Source organism: Scophthalmus maximus, chromosome 2 (genome assembly GCF_022379125.1).
Source record: "Scophthalmus maximus strain ysfricsl-2021 chromosome 2, ASM2237912v1, whole genome shotgun sequence".
Taxonomy (NCBI): Eukaryota; Metazoa; Chordata; class Actinopteri; order Pleuronectiformes; family Scophthalmidae; genus Scophthalmus; species Scophthalmus maximus.
Genome location: NC_061516.1, coordinates 29729999 through 29749583, shown reverse-complemented (window position 1 = coordinate 29749583; position 19585 = coordinate 29729999). Strand labels below are relative to the sequence as shown.

The 19585-nt window shown below is 44.5% G+C and overlaps 2 protein-coding genes across 9 annotated transcripts in view; one reads left to right on the top strand and one right to left on the bottom strand.

Annotated features, from left to right (window-relative positions):
- plcb3 (phospholipase C, beta 3 (phosphatidylinositol-specific)) overlaps positions 1-7046 on the top strand; it is a 51001-nt gene extending 43955 nt beyond the window's left edge. For both annotated transcript variants that reach the window (XM_035624679.2, XM_035624680.2), the window contains exons 28-35: positions 13-122; positions 274-383; positions 2414-2573; positions 2828-2904; positions 3159-3248; positions 3387-3444; positions 3799-3885; positions 4136-7046. In XM_035624679.2, the coding sequence (XP_035480572.1) occupies positions 13-122; positions 274-383; positions 2414-2573; positions 2828-2904; positions 3159-3248; positions 3387-3444; positions 3799-3885; positions 4136-4444 (1001 nt within the window). In that variant the 3' untranslated portion in view covers positions 4445-7046. The remainder of the gene's footprint in view (positions 1-12; positions 123-273; positions 384-2413; positions 2574-2827; positions 2905-3158; positions 3249-3386; positions 3445-3798; positions 3886-4135) is intronic.
- Positions 7047-13625: 6579 nt separating this feature from the next.
- slc8a4b (solute carrier family 8 member 4b) overlaps positions 13626-19585 on the bottom strand; it is an 88174-nt gene continuing 82214 nt past the window's right edge. For 5 of the 7 annotated variants that reach the window (XM_047337538.1, XM_047337537.1, XM_047337541.1 and 2 more), the window contains exon 17: positions 13627-19100. In XM_047337538.1, the coding sequence (XP_047193494.1) occupies positions 18724-19100 (377 nt within the window). In that variant the 3' untranslated portion in view covers positions 13627-18723. Of the gene's footprint in view, positions 19101-19585 lie in introns of all 7 variants that reach the window. The other 2 variants (XM_035624681.2, XM_047337546.1) reach the window with 2 other exon arrangements.

Sequence of the window (19585 nt, the reverse complement as noted above, 5' to 3'; positions counted from 1 at the left end):
TCTGTCTCGCAGATGTCCAGGTCTACTCTAAAGAGGAGCTGAGGCAGCAGAAGTCCTACATGAAGCTGCTAAAGAAACAGAGCAAAGAACTCAAAGAGCTGCGAAAGAAACACCTCAAGAAGGTACACACACGCAGATGCCCAACAGAATGGAAACGCTGAGATTTGAAACCACGTGTACTTCATTTTTCACTTCTCATGTTGTAATGTTGCAGTTTTGCATTGTAAATGGATGTGAGAATATTGGTATTTGACTGTGTGTCTGTGTATACAGGTGTGGAATCTGAGTAAGGACCAAAAGAATCGGAGTAGCCAGCTTCAATCTGACACCCAGAGGAGACGCAGTCAGATGGAGAAACACCTCAAACGTAGCATCAGGAAAAAGTAAGGATGGGAGGATGTGTGGGGAGTATAAAGAGAGAAGGATGTTAATAAATATAAATACAAGAGGGAGGACGGAAAGAGGAAAACATCCAATAAATATACCTTTAAAGAGCGTGAGATGCAGGGCATGGATTAACAGGGTTGCTACTCTTGAAGTGCCCCCCCTCTTCTGACTTTACATGTAAAAAAGTGGCATTTACTATGACATGAACACCATAGATTTACAGGAACAGATAGCTAAAGTACAGGCTTACCTTACATACTACCAAAAAAAATTGCACTTTTTTTAAAACTTTTTTAAACTTACTTGCTTTACAACAGTTAGCTCCATCTGTCAGTCTAACAATGAATATATCTATACAGAACACAATTAGGTATAAACAAACAATATTTATTGACGATCAAGCATCTCCCTCTACTGACAAATTTAAGCATAGCAACTGTTAATTATAGATAATATTTGTTATAAATGTTGACAGCTCCATCAGGCCCATTCAAACTGGCTCCCCCATATTTCCTAAAATACATTTTGATTGTAAAATACTATTTATACTTTGGCTTGTCTGAATACTTTATGGTTATTATTTACTGATATGTTCATCCATAATGCCCCTCAGTATAGGCCCTGCTCATCAACACCTTTAATTCAATGTTTGATCATTAGTTAATCTCAATAAATAGCATTTCATCCTGCATTAGTCCATTTTAAAATGATGTGCACCAATGAGGAGAGCCATTATCACATCCATATATATTGTCTGGACTGGTCCTCATGGTTGCTGCTTGAAATTGAGAGTTTCATTTCGTGCACGTCAATGTGAATTAGTATAAACTTTTCCGAGCCGCAATTTATAAACTGTAACGCGTTGTTTCCTCTGTGAGTTCCCTTGGCATGACACGCACACACACCGTTGTGATTTAGGATGAGCACTGCACTGAGATGCGCCGCAAACGAGCACATCAACGTTACACTGTAGTAATTTTCTGACATCAGGGGTGAGGTCAAATTGTCCTTCCTATCTACTATTCCTTGACCTCAGTGGAAAACGTCATGAGGTCAAGGAAAGGTGTAAAGGAGGACTGATAGGACTAAGGAAAAGCCGACAGCGCTGCTCAGAGAATCCTACTCGACTTTCACTATACTACGTCATCACGCGACGGCGGATGTTAGTGACGTGCGTGTGCTGTGGTGAAACCACAAATTTCCGAAGATGAACTACAAAAAACGCAAGCGCTCCATCCAGCATGTTTAAGTTTGTATTACCGCCGTGTGACATCAGATGTAAATGATTCATATGTAACAGTAACTTACATAATGACGTGCGTCACTTCAGGGTCATATTCATACTCTTCTACTTCTTCTACTTCTACTGATTGAATAAATTATGTCCGTACATGGCGCGTCACGTTAAATATCGCTCCCGCAATGAATTGTGGGGCGTCTATATTTCCTCACTCTCACATGGGAAGCTCCAGTGTACCCTATGCTAAAGGAGATAGGAAAGGAAGCATTGAATCTCGTTTCCTATGCATTTAGAGAATCCGAACAGCTCTTATCATGGCTGCTGATCAAATACTCCCGGGTCACGTCAAGATATAGGAAACTTCCTAAGCCAATTTGACAATGCGACCTCATCCCAGACTTGGAGAGGAGAGAGCACACGTTTACGTCTCATGGAGATCTCATCTTTCTCTTCTCTTGAAGGACAGTTACGCTTTCATCCTCTCTCAATATTGACTGACTTTCTTTGACATGAGGGAGAGGCGGTGCCTTGCTTAATTTGTAGGGCGACTCTGGTCTCAGAGAGTCCCCGTCCCCCCCATTGGCTGGCTGGTGCCTCAGGCCACTCGCCCAATTCTATTTGTATAGCGCCATATCACAACATACATTGTCTCAAGGCACTTTACATAGTGAGGTCAATATTACAATATTAAAGGGGAAACCCAACAAATCCCATAATGAGCAAATATATGTATAACCGGACAGATTAATGACTGGCCTCATTGTGCGTGCGTGTGTTTGTAATCAGTGAACCACCGGAGCCGGTGCAGCGCGAGCTGACCGCGTTAGACCAGGAGCTTGAGAAGCAGACAGTCCAGCTGAGGGAATGGCAGATGCAGGAACTGCTGCAACTTCGACAAAAGCTTCACTTGCTGGAAAGAGAGAAGCAGCAAACACACCTACAGGAGGTAACGTCACACACACACACACACACACATTTGCTCATGAGAAGCGCCACTGCGTGTCCCAATCTTTGCAACCGTATGCATACTCAAGGTGACACTGGGGACACCATTGGCCTCCTTCCTGTCAATTTTTAAGTATGCACACAGTCACAGAACACAAGTCATCACTAACTGACCTCGTAGAAACTTCGTTGCACTTCCGTACATCTGCACAGCGATTCGCTGACAGGTGGCCGTCTGCTATGCTGTGTTTTCAGGCCTTCCAGAAGGTAAAGGAGACGGGCCATGAATGTCAAGCGACTCAGCTGAAGAAGCTCAGGGAGTTGTGTGAGAAGTAAGTGAGGCCGTTTCACCGAGCGAAGCGAAAAAAGAAGGCAAATGGACTCTGAGGTCACTGCCTGAGTGACTTTGGAGCCTTTGCGGAGATCTGTCCGAGTGCACTTGTTCTATTTATTCTTTTTCGTAATGAGTGCTCTATACTTTTAAAAGTGACCTTTTCACATCCATTGACTTAACCACTCCACCAGAAGAATATAGTTTCCCTTGTCTTCTTTTGGATGTAATGCATGTGTGTAACTGTGCCTGCAGGGAGAAGAAAGAGCTCCAGAAGATCTTGGACAGGAAGCGACAAAACAGCATCACCGAAGCCAAGAGCCGCGACAAAGACAAGGCTGAACCGTAATAAGCTTGTCTTTGTTTTTTTATTTGTGTTCCTGAGCAGAATTTGAGCTACTTATTGGATATTTGGTCATTCAGATTCTTATTTTGATTCACTTTGTTTCTTCTTTCCATGTACTCGCTCTTTCACTCTTGGAGGGAACTGAATGAGATCAACAGGAAACATATTCAAGATTCTGTCACCTTAATCCGCGGGGCAAGTACTCACACACACTCTCTTATCACCAGCAGTCCTCGAGAATGTCCAGTTATCTACTTTATTGTGCATTTGGCTGCTATTCTCATCAACTTTGCTCCACTCTTCTCACACATTATCTTCTTTTCCCCTCCTCCCTTCCTCTCCTATCTTTTTGCATCTTAATCCGACATCGCTGTCCTTCTTTTATCCTTCTATTTTCTATTTTTTTTTACTTGTTTTACCCAAATCCCTCAATTTTCTTTCTTACATACATCTTTTTACCCCTCATGTCCCTTGTTTCTTTTCTTCTAACTTGCATTTGTCTCCCTCTTCCCTTCCTCCCCCTCTCATCCTTCTTTCCTCACATCACAGCTGGAGGAGGCTCAGACCAGGAGACAGGAGAAGTTGATGCTGAGGCAGCGGGAGGTGCTGCAACACATAGATGAGGAGCTTCCACTGGTGAGCCAGCACACGTTGACTCATGCTCAAATTATAATTCCCAGTCATTTAACCCAGTTATGAGCCCAAATAGTTTTGTTTAACTCCAGTCTGCCCTAAAGGCAAAATACAGTTACAGTTGCGCTAAGTGCAATCGCTGTCACAGAGAAACAACCAGCTGCACTGCCGAAGCATCAGAGCCACATCAAGTACTATCTGATAGGATGAGAACAGCTGTCCTCAGCAAGGTGCCTGGTGCCTCCCTTTTCAGCTGCAGTCCCAGTTGGAGAGGGATCTGGAGGAAGAGTATCGGCGACTACCGGAGGAAATCTGCCAGCACCTGCAGCTGGAGCTCCAGAACAAAGGTCTCCGAACAGACGCCCTGTTCTCGCCCTTTTCCAACCACAGCAGCCCCAGCTCCAGCTCGGGGACGCCCTCCAACTGTTCCACGCCCTCTTACCCGTCAACGCCCAACCGGAGCACCTGGAACAGGAGCATGGACAATAGCACTGTCTCATTGGCTGATTCCACTTCCTCGTCCACTCCCGTCCTGTCAGAGGCGGAGGTGTCGTTCAGTTAATGACTCAAATTATGACGTGTAAAAAGGAAAATACATACATTCAACAGGGGTTTATAATGATTAATATGTGGGATAGTAATGATATAGATTATTTACTAATTTTATTCCTTTTATTATTCCTTTTATTACAGACGGTTTTGTTTGTGTCTACAGAGCTATATTGTTTTTTATTTTGCATTTTTTGTCAGATGACACATCATGCCTTTAGTTGGAAGATTTCATAAGAACCATAACCAAAAGGTTGTTTTTACATTTTGTTGTTTGTTTGTTTTACATTATCTTGTCCTTTCATTTGCATTTCTTTGCATCATTTCTCTTTTGTTCTGGTCGGTATGCTTTGCTACAGTTTTGCCGCACCACGGAAGCTTTAAATTGTGTAGAGAAAGGAGCAGGATTATATAACTTTACCATAAGGGCAAGAAGGGGTCAATCTCATGACAAATTTGTCACAACCTATCTGTGTGCTACGAATAAGTGTCAGGAAGCACATGTCTCGTCCGCTTTTCAAAGTGATCAAGCATGGAAAGTGTGAGTATCAAGAAGGAATATGAAGGAAACGAGGACTGAATTTTTAACCAGATTTTTAAAAAAAGGTTTGCCGAGCTTCGGTTTTATCTGTAATGTCAGTAGCTGACCAGTAAGTGGTGCTGCAGCCTTAGTTGTTAGAACTCAATCATCTACCATGGTTACACACACGCAGAGACACACACACACACACACACACACACACATGATTAACAGCATCATTGGCCAGGATCAAGTCTCTGGCCTTTAACCTTTGATGTGAATCTAATCAAGTTTGAAAAGGGAGTGGTCTGTATGTCACAAACACACACACACACTCTCTCTAAAATTCTCATCCCATTCATGCTACTCCCGTTTGAAAAATATAGGCGCACACAAACATGTGCGTGCGTGTATATTTTTTATCGAGGTTTATCTCGAGGTGTGTCTGTGTGTTGCCATAAGTTAATCTCTTGATGAAGCTCTGCTTTTGGTGGCTGTTAACACTTACTAAACGGTAACAGTCTGCTCAACGTGTGTGTCCGTGTGTGTCCATATGTCTGAGTGCAGATATTGTGCTACTCTGGCGGCCCACAGAGGAACATCACATGAATGACCGCTGTGGGAGACCGACCACAGATGATGACTTCCAGCTTCAGTGTGACAGTTTCATGTAAAACTGTACTGTGTACTAGACTACTGTCTGTTTTAGTTCAAATCACCAATTGTAGCAAACACACGGGGGTGTTCCTTCCCCTTCTAAACCAAACTCTGATGTACTCATTTTCTAGGAATGATCATCGGCGTATCGTTAGATTTTGTCATTAGTCCTCAGAAAGTTACCACTTAGACAAAATGATTTTCACGAGACTTGCAGACGTCCCTTTTTTTATGCCTCAAAATCTAAAGCCTTTCACTTATTGCCATCGTGTGTTGCTATGAAAAACTGTAATTCAGCTCTTCTGTTCCAGAATTTACAAGACAGGAACAACTTTTAAGTGGATTTTTTTCTTATCAGGGTAAATATGCCCTAGGTACTTCATTAAGCCAAATATTGAATGTGGCATTTTAAAGACATTCAAAGTTAACGGTACTTTAATTAAACAATCTGGTTTTGTCTCCATCAAAGCTTTTTCGCTCAGCTTTCATCCATTGTTTTTTTTAAATGGTTCTTGCTTTTACTTTGTTGTCCACTGAGGGGTAAAATGTTGTCACTCTGTTTATGTGTATTGTGTGTATATGCTTGGCTGTATGTGAATTTTACTACTGACCACAAGTGCTGTGGAGGGATGGAGGTCGGGAGAGGTCAAGGGAGGCTGAGAAACTCTGTGTCGTCGTCGTCGTCGTCGTCGTGTCTCTCTCCTCCCTCCTTCAATGAGCACTGTCTGCCTGTCTGTCTGATTATCCCCCTCTCATGCGTGCACACATACCCCTTGCAAGCTATTTAAATAGATTTTTAACAACTTTTTCTTTTGTGGTTATTTAAGTTTTCTTGGGGATGGAAGAAGGTGCCGCTTTTAATAATTTGCAGTGTAAATGGTTTTCATATATCAAGTCCCATTTAGTATTTTACTGTGCCTGAAAGCAGCATGCAGCCAATAAGAGTTATGAAATGGTTTAATTAATAGCTCATTAAGCAGCAGCAACAACATACAATCACTAGGGTCACTAGTGTCTTAAAATGAATACACTGACCTCTTGACCTCTGATAACATAACTCGCCTATCTCGCTTTAGACACTAATTAAAACAATGTGCTATGAACAGTGGGGAACTGCCTCCAGTCTTCTCACATCCAAAGGTTTATTTGCCATAAATGTGGACACATTCCTCAGCAGCTGTCTGCGTTCAGGGACGAGGTGGTCCAAGCCATTCCAAATCCAGGGGCAAGTATTCAACGTAACACCTTCCGTTGTCTTAACGCGATTTGTACATTACTGCCAGGTACTCAACAGTGGGTTGTTTTTTGTCCATTCTCATTTTTAAGGTGAAAGATCCTGTCTCAGCTGTTTTACTGCACTTGTAGCCCTCCTACTGTTTTTGTTGCCTGTAAAAACCTTGTGTTCCTGTGACATCAATACAACCACTTTGCAATGGTTTTTACTTGTGTAAAGAGCCTCAGGGCTTGGTTATTTCTATGAGGCTGAGTCGTTGAGCACATGTTGAATATTTGAATATTTGCACTTTAACCTTTTTAAAATACTCAAAAACATAAGACAAATAGGAAAGAGCCTTCTTCCTCGAAACCTGTCGGTGCACCTTCCTTAAGATTCATTACTTTTGTTTGCAAATATGTTAAATTGTGAGAAATCCATCAATCTTGTCAGATTTAATAACTGCACCTTTAGTACAGTCACTGTATTGTACCGTGCATCACAGTCTCATTTCCGCAGGTGCTAATGTGTGAAGAAAAAGGGGATAGAAGTCGAATATATGCGAAAATATATATATATATATATATATATATATATATATACATACAAGTAGTACATCTTTGGACCTGTACACTCAAATTGTGTTGGTTCTAGATAACTGTCAGTGGCGTTGAATTTAGAAATTTAGATTTCCAATGTCATTATAGTGGATTTATTTACATAAACTTTAGTGCAGATCCTTTGTCGACACTTGTTGAGGATTGGAGTCTGTGTCATATTCGTTCATGTTAAAGGACTACAGTGACTTTGAGATTTATACAACAAAAACTTTGTGAATGAAGCGGTGATGAAATATTGATAAGCTCTTTTAATCCTGGATCCTTAGACATAATGACATGTTTGATTTGGGGGGAAAAGAAGCTAAAATGACTTGTAGGGGCCATAGCATCCCTTGTGATGTGTGTATTTTGAACAGTTGATTGATACTAGACTGCACTAATCAATATTTTATATTGATGATAGAAAAAATGACAGTGACAAAATCGCGTAGAGTTATCACCCAAGTCTGCAGTTGCTCGTGTTTCAGCCGGCAGCCTGCAACTTTGGATACTTTGACAGTCTCACCTTTCTCATGAAGTGACCCTCCTGCTTCTGATGTTGGCAGTGAAGCTCCGATGGACCAACTGTACAGTACACCACCTAGTACCTGGACACAGTGAGCAGCCAGCTGCTGTCCTCAAGTGTTGGTCAAAATGAGTTATATGTGACTTCTATTAGGCTGAAAACATGACTTCAGGTGCGTGCTCTGTGTTGGATGTGGAAATAGGAAATTTACCTTATCAGTGTTTAATTTGATTACTGAAAAGTCGAGCCTCTTTCTTTGGGTAGTTCATTTGAGATCAGCCCCATTACTTCTCAGATTACTCATTTGGCTCCCAACTGACCGTGACGCCAACGTGCAGCTTTGGTTGTTTTTTCCTTTCAGCGCATATTCAGACGTGGGCCTCTGCGGCCGCGGCACACAGAGCGAGGAGGTATCGGCTGGTGTCCCACCCACCAGAACGGAGCCTGGGGGGTGTTTCTGGGTCAGCCGTGAGCTTTGAACCTCTGCTATTTCTGTCCTGGAAACACACGTTTCACCAGACGCACACACAATATCACACTGTGAAACAAACACAGCAGTGCCCCATGAAACGCCAAGCTCCCTCCAGCATCACACACACACACACACACTCCTTGACCTTACTCTCATGAGACATCTGGTGGGACGCCGCCCCTCAGGCCTCTGGCCGTCCCGTCTTCTCTCCCTGTCTTTCTCTCCCACTGTCCCACCTCCTTGTCCCCCGCTTTCACCCAATATGGCGACCGTCTTTTACTGCTGGGCTAGTTCAATTAATGAACAGCGTTTGTGCACTTCACATAGTGGACACCGTGCGATTCATATTCGACAAGATATTGTGGTGAGATTTGCTGTTATGACATCTAGTGTATGTGGTTCTTGGATATAAAGGGAATATATACACTGATACAGATGTAACATTTTATTGATTCTCCATATTTAATATAAAGTATACGACTGAACATTCAGTAATAAACTTCTCACTTCCTCTCTCAGACCTGAACCTTGGCTGTTTTTTGTTTCCTCTCGTGGCGACGACGGTTTGTCTTTTCAGAGGCTCCACGTTCACATGATCCCATCTGCTCTTGAGGTTTACGTTTCAGGACGGGTGTTTCCTTTGTAACACAAGGTGTCTATTATTGAACACTTTGCGTTGTGTAATGTCTTCTGATTTGAAGTGAATTCGACAGACTGGAATGCCACTGCGCAAGAAACAAGGCATTAATAGTATTTTGTTATGCATGTTATACAAACAGTTATATTTTTGCGAAAGATGTGAGTAGACAGGACTGAGGTCATCCGTTTCTAGTCACGTTGCTGGGAGAGGTTTGCCTCCAGGGCTTTCTGGCAGGAGCTCTCTCTGGCAGAAGCTTCCGTTTTCTGTCTCAGGTGAGGAAACAAATCTTCTTAGGTTAGGTTCAGCAAAAAGTGATGGTTTGTCTTAAAATGGATCGTTTCACAAAATTCACATGCGCAAAAGGCTTCTTTCATGGAGCCTTGAAGGAAAACTTCTCCCATACATCTCTATTCCCCTAAACACCAAAAAAGAAAGAAAGATATATTTCATCTTTTATTTCTGCTATATTTTCTGCAAGTTTTATTTTTTAAAAGGAGCAGCTGTTTCGACAAAGTTTCTCTGGAAACCAACAACCTCCAATGAACTCAACGTATTTCCCGTGTGGTTAGCACCAGATTTCAAAGCGGTGTCCATGAAACTTTTATGGAACATATATCATGAGGTTATCACAACGGCAATGAAATGACAGTGTGTAGAAAAAAAGAGAGGACAATCTACCCAGAGGGATATTTTACAGGAAATCGGTGTTGTATATTTACTGTATTTCTACTGTTGATCTGTAGCTCATGGGTGGCTTTGTGTTGGATATAAAAATGACTTGCACACATGCTCACACACACACACACACACACACACACACACACACACACACACACATACACACACACACATACACACTCTCTCTCACACACACACACACACACACACACATACACACTCTCTCTCACACACACAGACAAACACACACACACACACACACACACAATTTACTCTGCAAAGAAAAGAAGTGGCACCATTAGCAGCTTTATCCTCACATTCCCATCTCTTCCCTTCCTCTCTCTCATCCTCTCTCTTCCCTCTCTCATCCCCTGTTGCTGTTGCTGTTGCTGGGCAGAATAGGAGAGGTAACTTTGAAAACATAATCCATCACAGATCACTGATTACCTGCTCCAATCCTCAGTAGCCAGTGTGACAATAGACTCCCAGAGGAGTCAGTTGGTTTGGGAGATTACAAACTGATGCAGTGAAGTGCACCGATTATCACCTGCAACATTTCAACAGGTCCAAACCTAATAAACCAATCCGTGACATCTGTTCAAACTGTGCCTCCTTTCTTTCATCTCCCTCTGATCATCCTTCCAAATTTATCCACTTCAATTATTCTCTCTCATTTCCTCCTTTTACCCACCAGTTTTCTGCATTTCCCCCCTTGGCATATAAAGCTATGCTCATCACAATGTCAGTACATCCCTCTGTCCATCTGTCTGTCTGTGCCTTATACAATGGCATAAAATGATTTAATACATTTTAATGCCTTGTAGTATGACACATTTTAAATAACACTATATTATGAAATATTATGTCTTGCTATAATATGGCATTTAATGCCTTCCTATGCATATTTTACACTATACTATCTAGTTTTTACAGTTTTCATGCCTGACTCTACTGTGATGTTTCATTCTATAAATCAATTGAGCAGCTCAATGTGAAGGAGAGGAAGGGGAGTGGAGGCTCGGTCTGAGGCTGGAGAGTCCAGCGGTCCAGTGGATGCTGGTTCGAATGCAAGACGGAGAGAAGTTACACCGGTAGAGATGAGCTCGCAGTTTCACGTCTCATGACCCTCGGTGACTTTATTGAGTCCAACAGACTGAGTGAAGAGCGAAAAGCTACAAGAGCAGCTCAGTGCGAAGGAACGTCAGTGGAGTGGAGGCAGAGTCCACGAGAGGCCGGTCCGAAGCCACTGTCGAGCTGCCCTGGTTCTCCCCGAGCTGGATGTCCAACCCTCCGCCTCCTGGACCGAGGTCAGTGTTCTTGTCCACTGAGCCACACCGGCCACAGCAACACAAATTCGTCGCCTTCCATTCCTACTTCAGTTGGCCCCCGGTGAGTGACTGAGCATGACCCCCACACTGCAGGCCTCGCTGTGGTTGGTTGGTTTCCCTGTGGTCTGAAGGAGTGAGCTGAAGAGACAGCTATTTAAATGAATTACCGCTCGAGTGCGCTGCTGCTCACTTCCGGGAACTGTCGAGAGGCTCCGTGATCCGCCACATCTGGAAAAAAGACTGGTCCATTGGAGTGAACGGAGATGTGGCTTCTCTCTCTGTCTGTCAGGGGCTCTGCTTCAGGCTCTCCGGTTCGTTCACTCATTGCCAGACTGCCCTCCGTGTTCACATGCCACACTGTCCAGCCTTCCCCAGTTTGCTCCTCTGTGACCGACCCTGCCGGCTCCTGGTTCTCCCGCCTGACGTCCTTGTCGACGATTCCGGCCTCGTCCCTTCTTGTTTGGAGTCGGGGGTTTCGCCTGACCATGGGACCCTTCACTCAAGCCTCGTGCCTCACCGAAGACAGCAACGACTTGAATAAAGACGAGAACAAAGATGGTTACCAACTGTGCCAGTTTACCGGTGCACTGCACGCGGGTCCAAACCTCACCCCCCGTCACAGCTTCATTCATCATAGATGAAAGTGCACGTTTCTTTTGTGACGAACAGATGTGATGCCTCTTTCGGTGTCGTGAAGCACACTACAGTTCTCTGCTGCTCTGTTTCCTTACCGGTCTGTTGATGACTGAAACTGAACTTTCATCTCTCCATGAACAACCACACTTCGTTTGGCGAATACTAATGAGAAGTTGTTTGTAGAAAAGCTGCGGAGCCAATTAACCAACTAAGAAGTGTCAAAAGTAGTTTGTGCGTGGCGGCAAACACTTGGCCCCGGGAGAGGCGAGGCGCCCAGTGAGGCGCGTCACTCCCCGTCTTCACTCTCGTCCCACAGGACGGAGCTGTGTCAGCAGCGACTCCATCCTCCCTCTTCCTCGCGACGCCATTGGCTTTTTGCTTGCCTGCCCTTCTGTCTCTCCTCCTCCCACCTCACAAACTTTGGCGCAGCTTTTCTCTCTTTCCCTCTCTCTGTCTGTCCCCTCTTGTTCCTGCCGGCGTCCTCCCTCGCGTCGGTCCTCCCCCGGGAACCGACAGGACTGTTGTGTTCACTCCTCGTCTCCCCGTCTCGTTCTTCTCCAGTGGACGATGGAGACGTGTCCTGCTGCTGTGGTTACTGCCGGGGGTTGCCGCAGGAACAACAGCTGCCGCGTTGTCGTCGAGAACCGACAAAGAAGAACGAGAAAGGGAAGCAACTGCAACAGAGGAAAAAGATGCAAAACACATATACGGTTTCAAACCTCTAAGTCAAAGTCCCCCCCCCCCATGACAACCCCCTCCTAATTACATCTACCCTAGAAAGTCAATGTTATTATGAGCAAACACACACACGCTGGACTACAATGGAGACAAGTGGAAAGGATCTTGCTTCGCTCCACCGTCCACTCTTCCCCCTGAGCAAATCAGGGAACCACAAAAGAGCTGTTCATCGACCCACAGAGCGACGCAGCGGCTGTGCTGGTCAGGGCCCAGGAGAATGCATGTGCAAGACTACTGATCTCCAACAACCTTTCCCCTTCTGGCCAGTGCAACAAATGTGTTTCTTCAAGCTGTAACGACAACAACCCAGCGGTGAATGCTGAAGAGATAATTAACCGTGAGGCTGTTTGTCGGTAATTAAAAAGGAGATGCACGAACAAAGGAGGTTTGCAGGTTGACCTCATCCGACCTCATCCAGATGTTTCCACACCTCAACGTCCAGACCAAAGACCATGTTTTTATTACCTTGTCTACATTTGATTCGGTTAGATTTGGTTTCACATTGAATTTTTGCGAGTGCACATGACGTCCTGTGGTTGTCAGCTGAGTGGCTGCGTTTCCCTCTGCTTGACTTTGATTGGTTTGTAGACCGGCCCGGTAGCCCTTTTTCCATATCTGTGGTATCACATATCGCAGTCTTCACGATATAATGCTTGAACGAGAAGGAGAGACTTCTTTTACCCTTCAGATTGGACCGCGCACTGATGCCAGACACACAGGCGTCAATGGACGTAGACAACAGGACGTACGTCGCACAGAACTCTCTAGGTCACTCCCCACATTGCAACGTGCGTCCCAAACTAATCCAATCAAATGTTTACAATGTAATCGATCAGGTGTGAAAGCATGTCAAGTGAACCATCAGGCCCGAGTGATGCTGAGACGTGACGGCATTTCATGTGTTGGAGCTGGTTCTTTCTAAGAGATACAGTAACCTGCTGTGAAAAGCAAGACTCCCATCAGGTTTATTTCCATTTTCATACATTAGATGCAGACATGATGTGCTTCACTTTGTGTCCATCGTCATTTCAAAAACGTGCTCATGCCCGCAGCAGGAAAATACTTGAGCCTTCCGAAGACCTAAGTTCCTCCATGTGCGACAAGAGCTGGACTGAACAGAAGTGGTGTAATGTGCACTTGATGCAGATATCGGCTTCTTTAAACTTCAGCGTATGAATGGGCGGCGTATGAATGATGATGCGCTGGAGGCCCTTTAAAGGGGCACTACAGGGATTAACCACTGAACTCCATAAGATTGGGGAGGGGGACCACGTAGCCCAGTGAGGGCGGCTGTGGCTCAGGACGTAGAGGGTCGTTTTCTAATTGCGTCGTTGATGTTGGATTTAAGAGTTGACAAATTTATCCCTAACCTTACACGAGTTTAGACTTCATCTGTGGAAAAAGACCCACACAGTTTGGCGGTGTTTGCCAGTCAAGTTTTTATTTCATCTTTGACGGGGGGGGAGGGGGGGAAAGAAAAGAAAAGTTTGGTCATTGTAAACATATATCATTTTTTCGTGTCATGTCAATTTTAAGCATTTAAAAATACTTTTTACTACGACGTTTGCAACATCAACACTGTATTCAGAATGAGTTTAATTCATGCATGGACACACTCGTGGATGGAATGATATGAAGAAATGCACGTGTCCCCACACACGCACATACACACACTGACACACACTAAAAAGGTAAAGAGCACGATCCATTTGTTTCTGTGCTAATTGGCTGTTCTACTCTCTGAGGGCTTTTTTTTCTTTTTTTTTTTACAAAACTATTCACCAAAACAACACAAAAAAAAACAAACAGGCCCACAGCAGAATTACGATAATAAAATATATGGAAAAAGTATATTACCAATTATTTATATCAAAAGCACTTTGTGACCTCATAAATAGGACTGCATGATAAGTTAATAAAATGATGAGTGTAAAAATGATTAAAACAAAGATTAGTAAGGTAGAGAGGAACAGTAGAGAGAGACGGAGAAAGGAAAGGTAGAGAAACAAACATGCTGATCCACATAAAGAGGCTGGTTAACACTCGTCTGGGGAACATCTGAAGTGTTGAATATCAATGAAGATCATAATAAAATAGATAAAATAAATACTTTTAACACCTGAAATTGTTAAATAATCCAAGAATAAAAATTTGGTATATTAAAACCCATGACATTAACTTGACTCGGAGTCCCGGGTTTCTGTGATGAGTAACACTGAGAAAACTGAAGTTTTCAATGGGAACATTTCCATCCAGAAACAACAGGTTCTCCACTCTGTGGTAAAGAGATGCAGGGTGCTTCATAAATGCTTCGTAAAAATGAGTTTTACAAAATCACTGGATTCCTTCACAATGTCCTGGTTTCTACGCTTCATCTGCTTATTCATCGCATCATGTTTCATAATCTCTCACACTGAACACCTCTGGTCTCCAGGTGACAAGACCGCTTCGCCTTCGTGACCAACCCCACTCCTACATGTTGTCAGAAGATCTGTCCCATAGAAACATGCAAAAACTTCTCACTAGGAAAGATGCCAGCCTCCAGGTTTGAAACTGAACACAAAATCTCTGCATCCCAAAGTCAGATTCCATTAACGAAATGTCTGCGAACACGCCCACAACGAAGCAGCCCGAGAGACCAAGTGCTCACACCTCGAACTAATGGGACCTGCTGCCGAATATCAGCTCTCACGGATCTTTGTTCTGCAGACAGTGACCGTCCAAGACCCAGTTGGAGCGAGGCCCGTCCTCAACTTCAAATGGCAGTTTGAGGGTTAAACACGCGGTTTTAAGCTTCAGGTTAGAGTTCGGTGTTTGGCATCAAGTTGTGATGCTTGAGGTTTCGGGTAAAGGAGCTCTGGAATAGCTTGTGACGATGAGCGTCCTCACAACTATAGTGTATGACAGTGATGGAGTTATCACACACACACACACTTTCTCAAGCAGCGTTGCCACCATCAATTCCGACTCAATCGGCAGCCAGAAATATTATTTATCTAATCTAATTTGACAGATGTGTGTACACGCAAACCCCCCTCACACACGGGAGGGAATCCAACCCTGGACATTTTGGCATCTAATTCATTAATCTAGCGTATGGGAGTCCGCCAGGGACACAGGGTGAACCCCGGCAGATTACAACAGCTACACACACGCGGACACACACACGCGTGTGCATAAGATGAACATATGATGGGTAACATATGATGATAATCACCTGCTTAGACAGAAAAAAAATGATTGAGAAACTTCACTGAAGGAAAGGACGAGCAAAAAAAGGAAGAAACATCAACAGAGAATTTCTCTCACACACGCACGCCTCACATACACCTGCGACAGCCAAGAAGACATCGGCTTCCAGATAGATGGTCACTAAGCAACAGGCAAGAGGCTAAAAATATGGTTGCATTTAGGAAGCATCCACACACGAGCGCACACTCCGGCAAAAGGCTCATCAACCTTTAAAAAGCCTACATGTCTAAATCAGTCCCGGCGTTCTTGTGTTCCCGTGGCATCAGCAGGACTATTATCCTGCCCACTCATTCTGAAACAGACGCTTAAGTCATTGAGAAAAGGAGTTACGCCTGGCAGGCGTCTCGGCGTCTCAGTGGGCCAGGAGACATGCCAACGTGCATGTCATGTCAAAACCTGGCAACCCGGCTGATGGCCTGCGTCACGTCGGCTCCACTCCCAGGTTTAAAGATGCTGTGCACTACGGAAATGGAGAAACGGAGACGGTGAAATAATCGGGGCGACCTTGGCGAGGCTGCGCCAGTCGAGCTGGTGTCGGTGTGTCCTGGTCACGACTGAGCTGACTTTGAGAGGACAGCATCCTCAGCGGGCAGAAAGCAGCGCGGCATTTTGTGCATATTAAACAAGTCAGATGGTGGACAGGTAAATTGTTGTTTTCTGTCCCCCCTTGTGCTGTTGTTTGCACGGCATTTAATAGTAATGTGCACTGACAGGCCATATGCTGTCCCTTCTGTCCAGCTGCAGTCTAACCCTTGGGCAGGACAGGAGTATTAACACAGACCTAATGTAAATGTGGGCTTTCACACTTTCTCGCACAGACGATGACGAGACAGTTTATATGGCATCAATTTAGCATCGTCTTCCTTTTTCAACGCACGCCCGAGTCAAACAACCTGTCGCCAAAGCAGAAGGAAGAGCAGAGCTTGTGATAAGGACTTGAAACCATAACGTTGAGCTGAGATCACCTTTATGAACTTAAATTGTCCCCTTCTTTTTGTTTAACTACAGCTGCCAGCCGGTGGGACTAGTTCAATGACTTCACGGTGAAACGGAACACTTACAAAATAAGAAGTGTCCCTACCTGTGATCTGTGACAGTACTCTTCTATCAAATCTTTGGATAACAGAGACTGCTGGGTTTTTATCGTTTCTTTTTGAGTACAAAGAAACGTCCCAATGTTACAACTGCTGCACAACAGACACGATATATCAGAGCTGCCACATACGTCCCTCAGAGCATTCGACTCTTCCCTCCGTCTGGGCTTTTATTGTCCCCGTCCCACAGCCGCAGCGATGGATTTCCTCATAACATCTCCCTGCACTGCAAAAGGGCGCGTGGCTCCTTCTCGTCTTCCTCCAGGGATTTCCTCACAACTGGGAACAACTCAACATCAATGAAATATCAGTGTTGTAGCACACACTAACACACACACACACATCTTTAAATGTTTCTTATAATATCACGTACGACTAGAAACACTGGGTACGGTCGCAGTTTGATTCCTCATCATCAACACGGCCCTCGGCATCATCTTCCCAGTCGTTGCCAAGCGAGGTCCTCAGTGGGCTCCTTCCTTCTGATTGGTCCTTCTTGTGACCCGTTTATTGTCCCGCTTTGCTCCAGTTATCTCCATTTCCCTGTAAGTTAGTGGAACTTGAGTGTAAACAGTGTATCTCACAATCTGTAGTGCACAATGGTTCTTCACCGCGAGACCAAGCTCTTTCGAGGAGGACTGCTTGCTCCTTGGTTCTCCAGAACTTTGACTCATCAGACATATCTTCTTCTCTTCCTCATCCTCTCTCCACTTTGTCCAGCTGCTAATCCAATATCTTCCAAAGCACATGTTCTTGACAACTCTCATCATACTGTATTTATATGTCTTCTTTTTTTCTTCATTTTGTTTTTTACAATTGCACGGTAACAACATCAACACGTGACGCCATTGAAAAGTTTCGAAAAAGGGGTGGGGGGTGGGGCAGGGTTAAGTTTCCTTTAACGAGACTTGATTAAAAGGAGAGGGGCTTGGGATTGGCTAAATTAAAAAGAGGGTTGGTGCGTGGTGTCTACAGCGTTTCATTATCACAACTTTAAGACACATCCTACAGGGGGGATTAGAGTAAGGCAAGAGGGAGGGATGGAGGAGTGTGTACAGTTCGTGTGTGTGTGTGTGTGTGTGTGTGTGTGTGTGTGTGTGTTGCGGGGTGGGGAGATTATTTTGCACAGTGTATTCAAGAAGAGGTGGAATGAAGAAAAGAAAAAAGGTTGTTAGTTTTCCAGTTGTCCTGTGTTGCAGAATCAGTTGAGGGTCCCAAAGTGTGTTTGTGTGTGTTTGTGTGTGTGCACTGTTGGCAGAGGAGAGGTCAAAAGTCATAAGTCACTGATAGTACTGGATAGAGTTTAACAGGTGTGATTGGAGAATCCAACTGTTCCTGTGTCAAGGAGCTTGAGTTATGACAGAAGAAGCAAGAGAGAGTGAGGGGGGGTTGTAGAATAATCTGGCCCATGTATTCTTCTTTTCTTTCGTATTCTTGCCTCCAGCCTATTTCCTCCTCACCTACACTACCTCCCTGTGAAGAGCTCTCTCATTTCTGAGTCCTCTTCTTCTCTCCTGCTGGTTTTGGCAGTATAGTGGAACAAGAGTTGTCCACTGCTGATGAACAGCTACATAAAAAGTGCTCTTTAAAACCTGCACTGGAATTTGTCACTTATGCTTTGAATCATTCGTAACTCAGAAGGGGGTTGATGTATCCTAGAAGTTTCTCCATCACCAGATAGACTGTTGAGTCTCTGGGTCTAAAAGAGGTGTTGGTAATGCTAAATAAATATACACTGGAAAAAAAGTATATATTGGGCTTGTGAAAAGGAAAATTGAAGATCTGGCCCATATCAATCTGCTCTGTTTCCCACCTCATCTCATCCCTTTCCGTTCTTGAAGATTCATCCCTCCCCCCCCCCCCCCCCCCCCCCTCTCTCTCTGTCTTCATCTCTCTCTCTCTCTCTGTCTCCCCCCCCCCCTTCCCCTCTGCTCTCCATTTAAAACGGTATATGGCAGTAGGCCTCCAGTGAAGCCAGCATGATGTAGATCAGCCACAGCGAAACGAACATCAGCGACGTGACCAACTTGCAAGTCCGCGGCCCGCCCAGCTCCCCCCCGGCCACCGTGGCCCGCCGCCGGTACAGCAGTGTGAACACACAGAACACGGCCATCGTGGTGAAGACGGTGACAGAGAAGGCCAGGTTTCCTGGGTCCACCTTGAAGGGTTTGCCCCTGGTGCGCCAGGCGACGGCTGCAATGGTCCACGCCACGCCAATGCCCAGGAAGACGTTGACGGCGTTGGAGCCCGTGACGTTGCCGATGGAGGCGTCGGCATACTGGTCCTGGATCGCTGCGACTTTGCTGGCGAATGTGTCTGGACGGGAAAGACAGAGTATTGACAGTGAACCTCAGTAAGTGTCATCCTGTTGTTTATGGCCTCATTTGAATGAATCATACTCATATTTTGTGTTGTTGACTTTTGCCTTTTCTTTAATCAATATACAAGTGAGGATTTAACTTTGGGAACGGAAGAACATCAAAACAAGACAGAAGACATGGAAATATACCCAAGGTCAGAATGAAATAATGTAAAGCAACAAAATGGAAATGAGTCTCACATGAATAACGTTTGATGTTCTACTGAATGTCTTTTTCACAGCCACTGAGGAAACAACCTCAAGGTAACATACGGTAGGAAAGCACACAAACACACAACCCATGTGATCAAGAAGAAACATCAACAGGAAGCGAAGAAAGATCAAGGTGCCGAGTGCCTTTCTCTAAACAATAGAAAGGCATTCTGAGCCAGTCGGGGTAAAAGATGTCAGAGTTTTATGGAAAAAATCACACATTTAATGG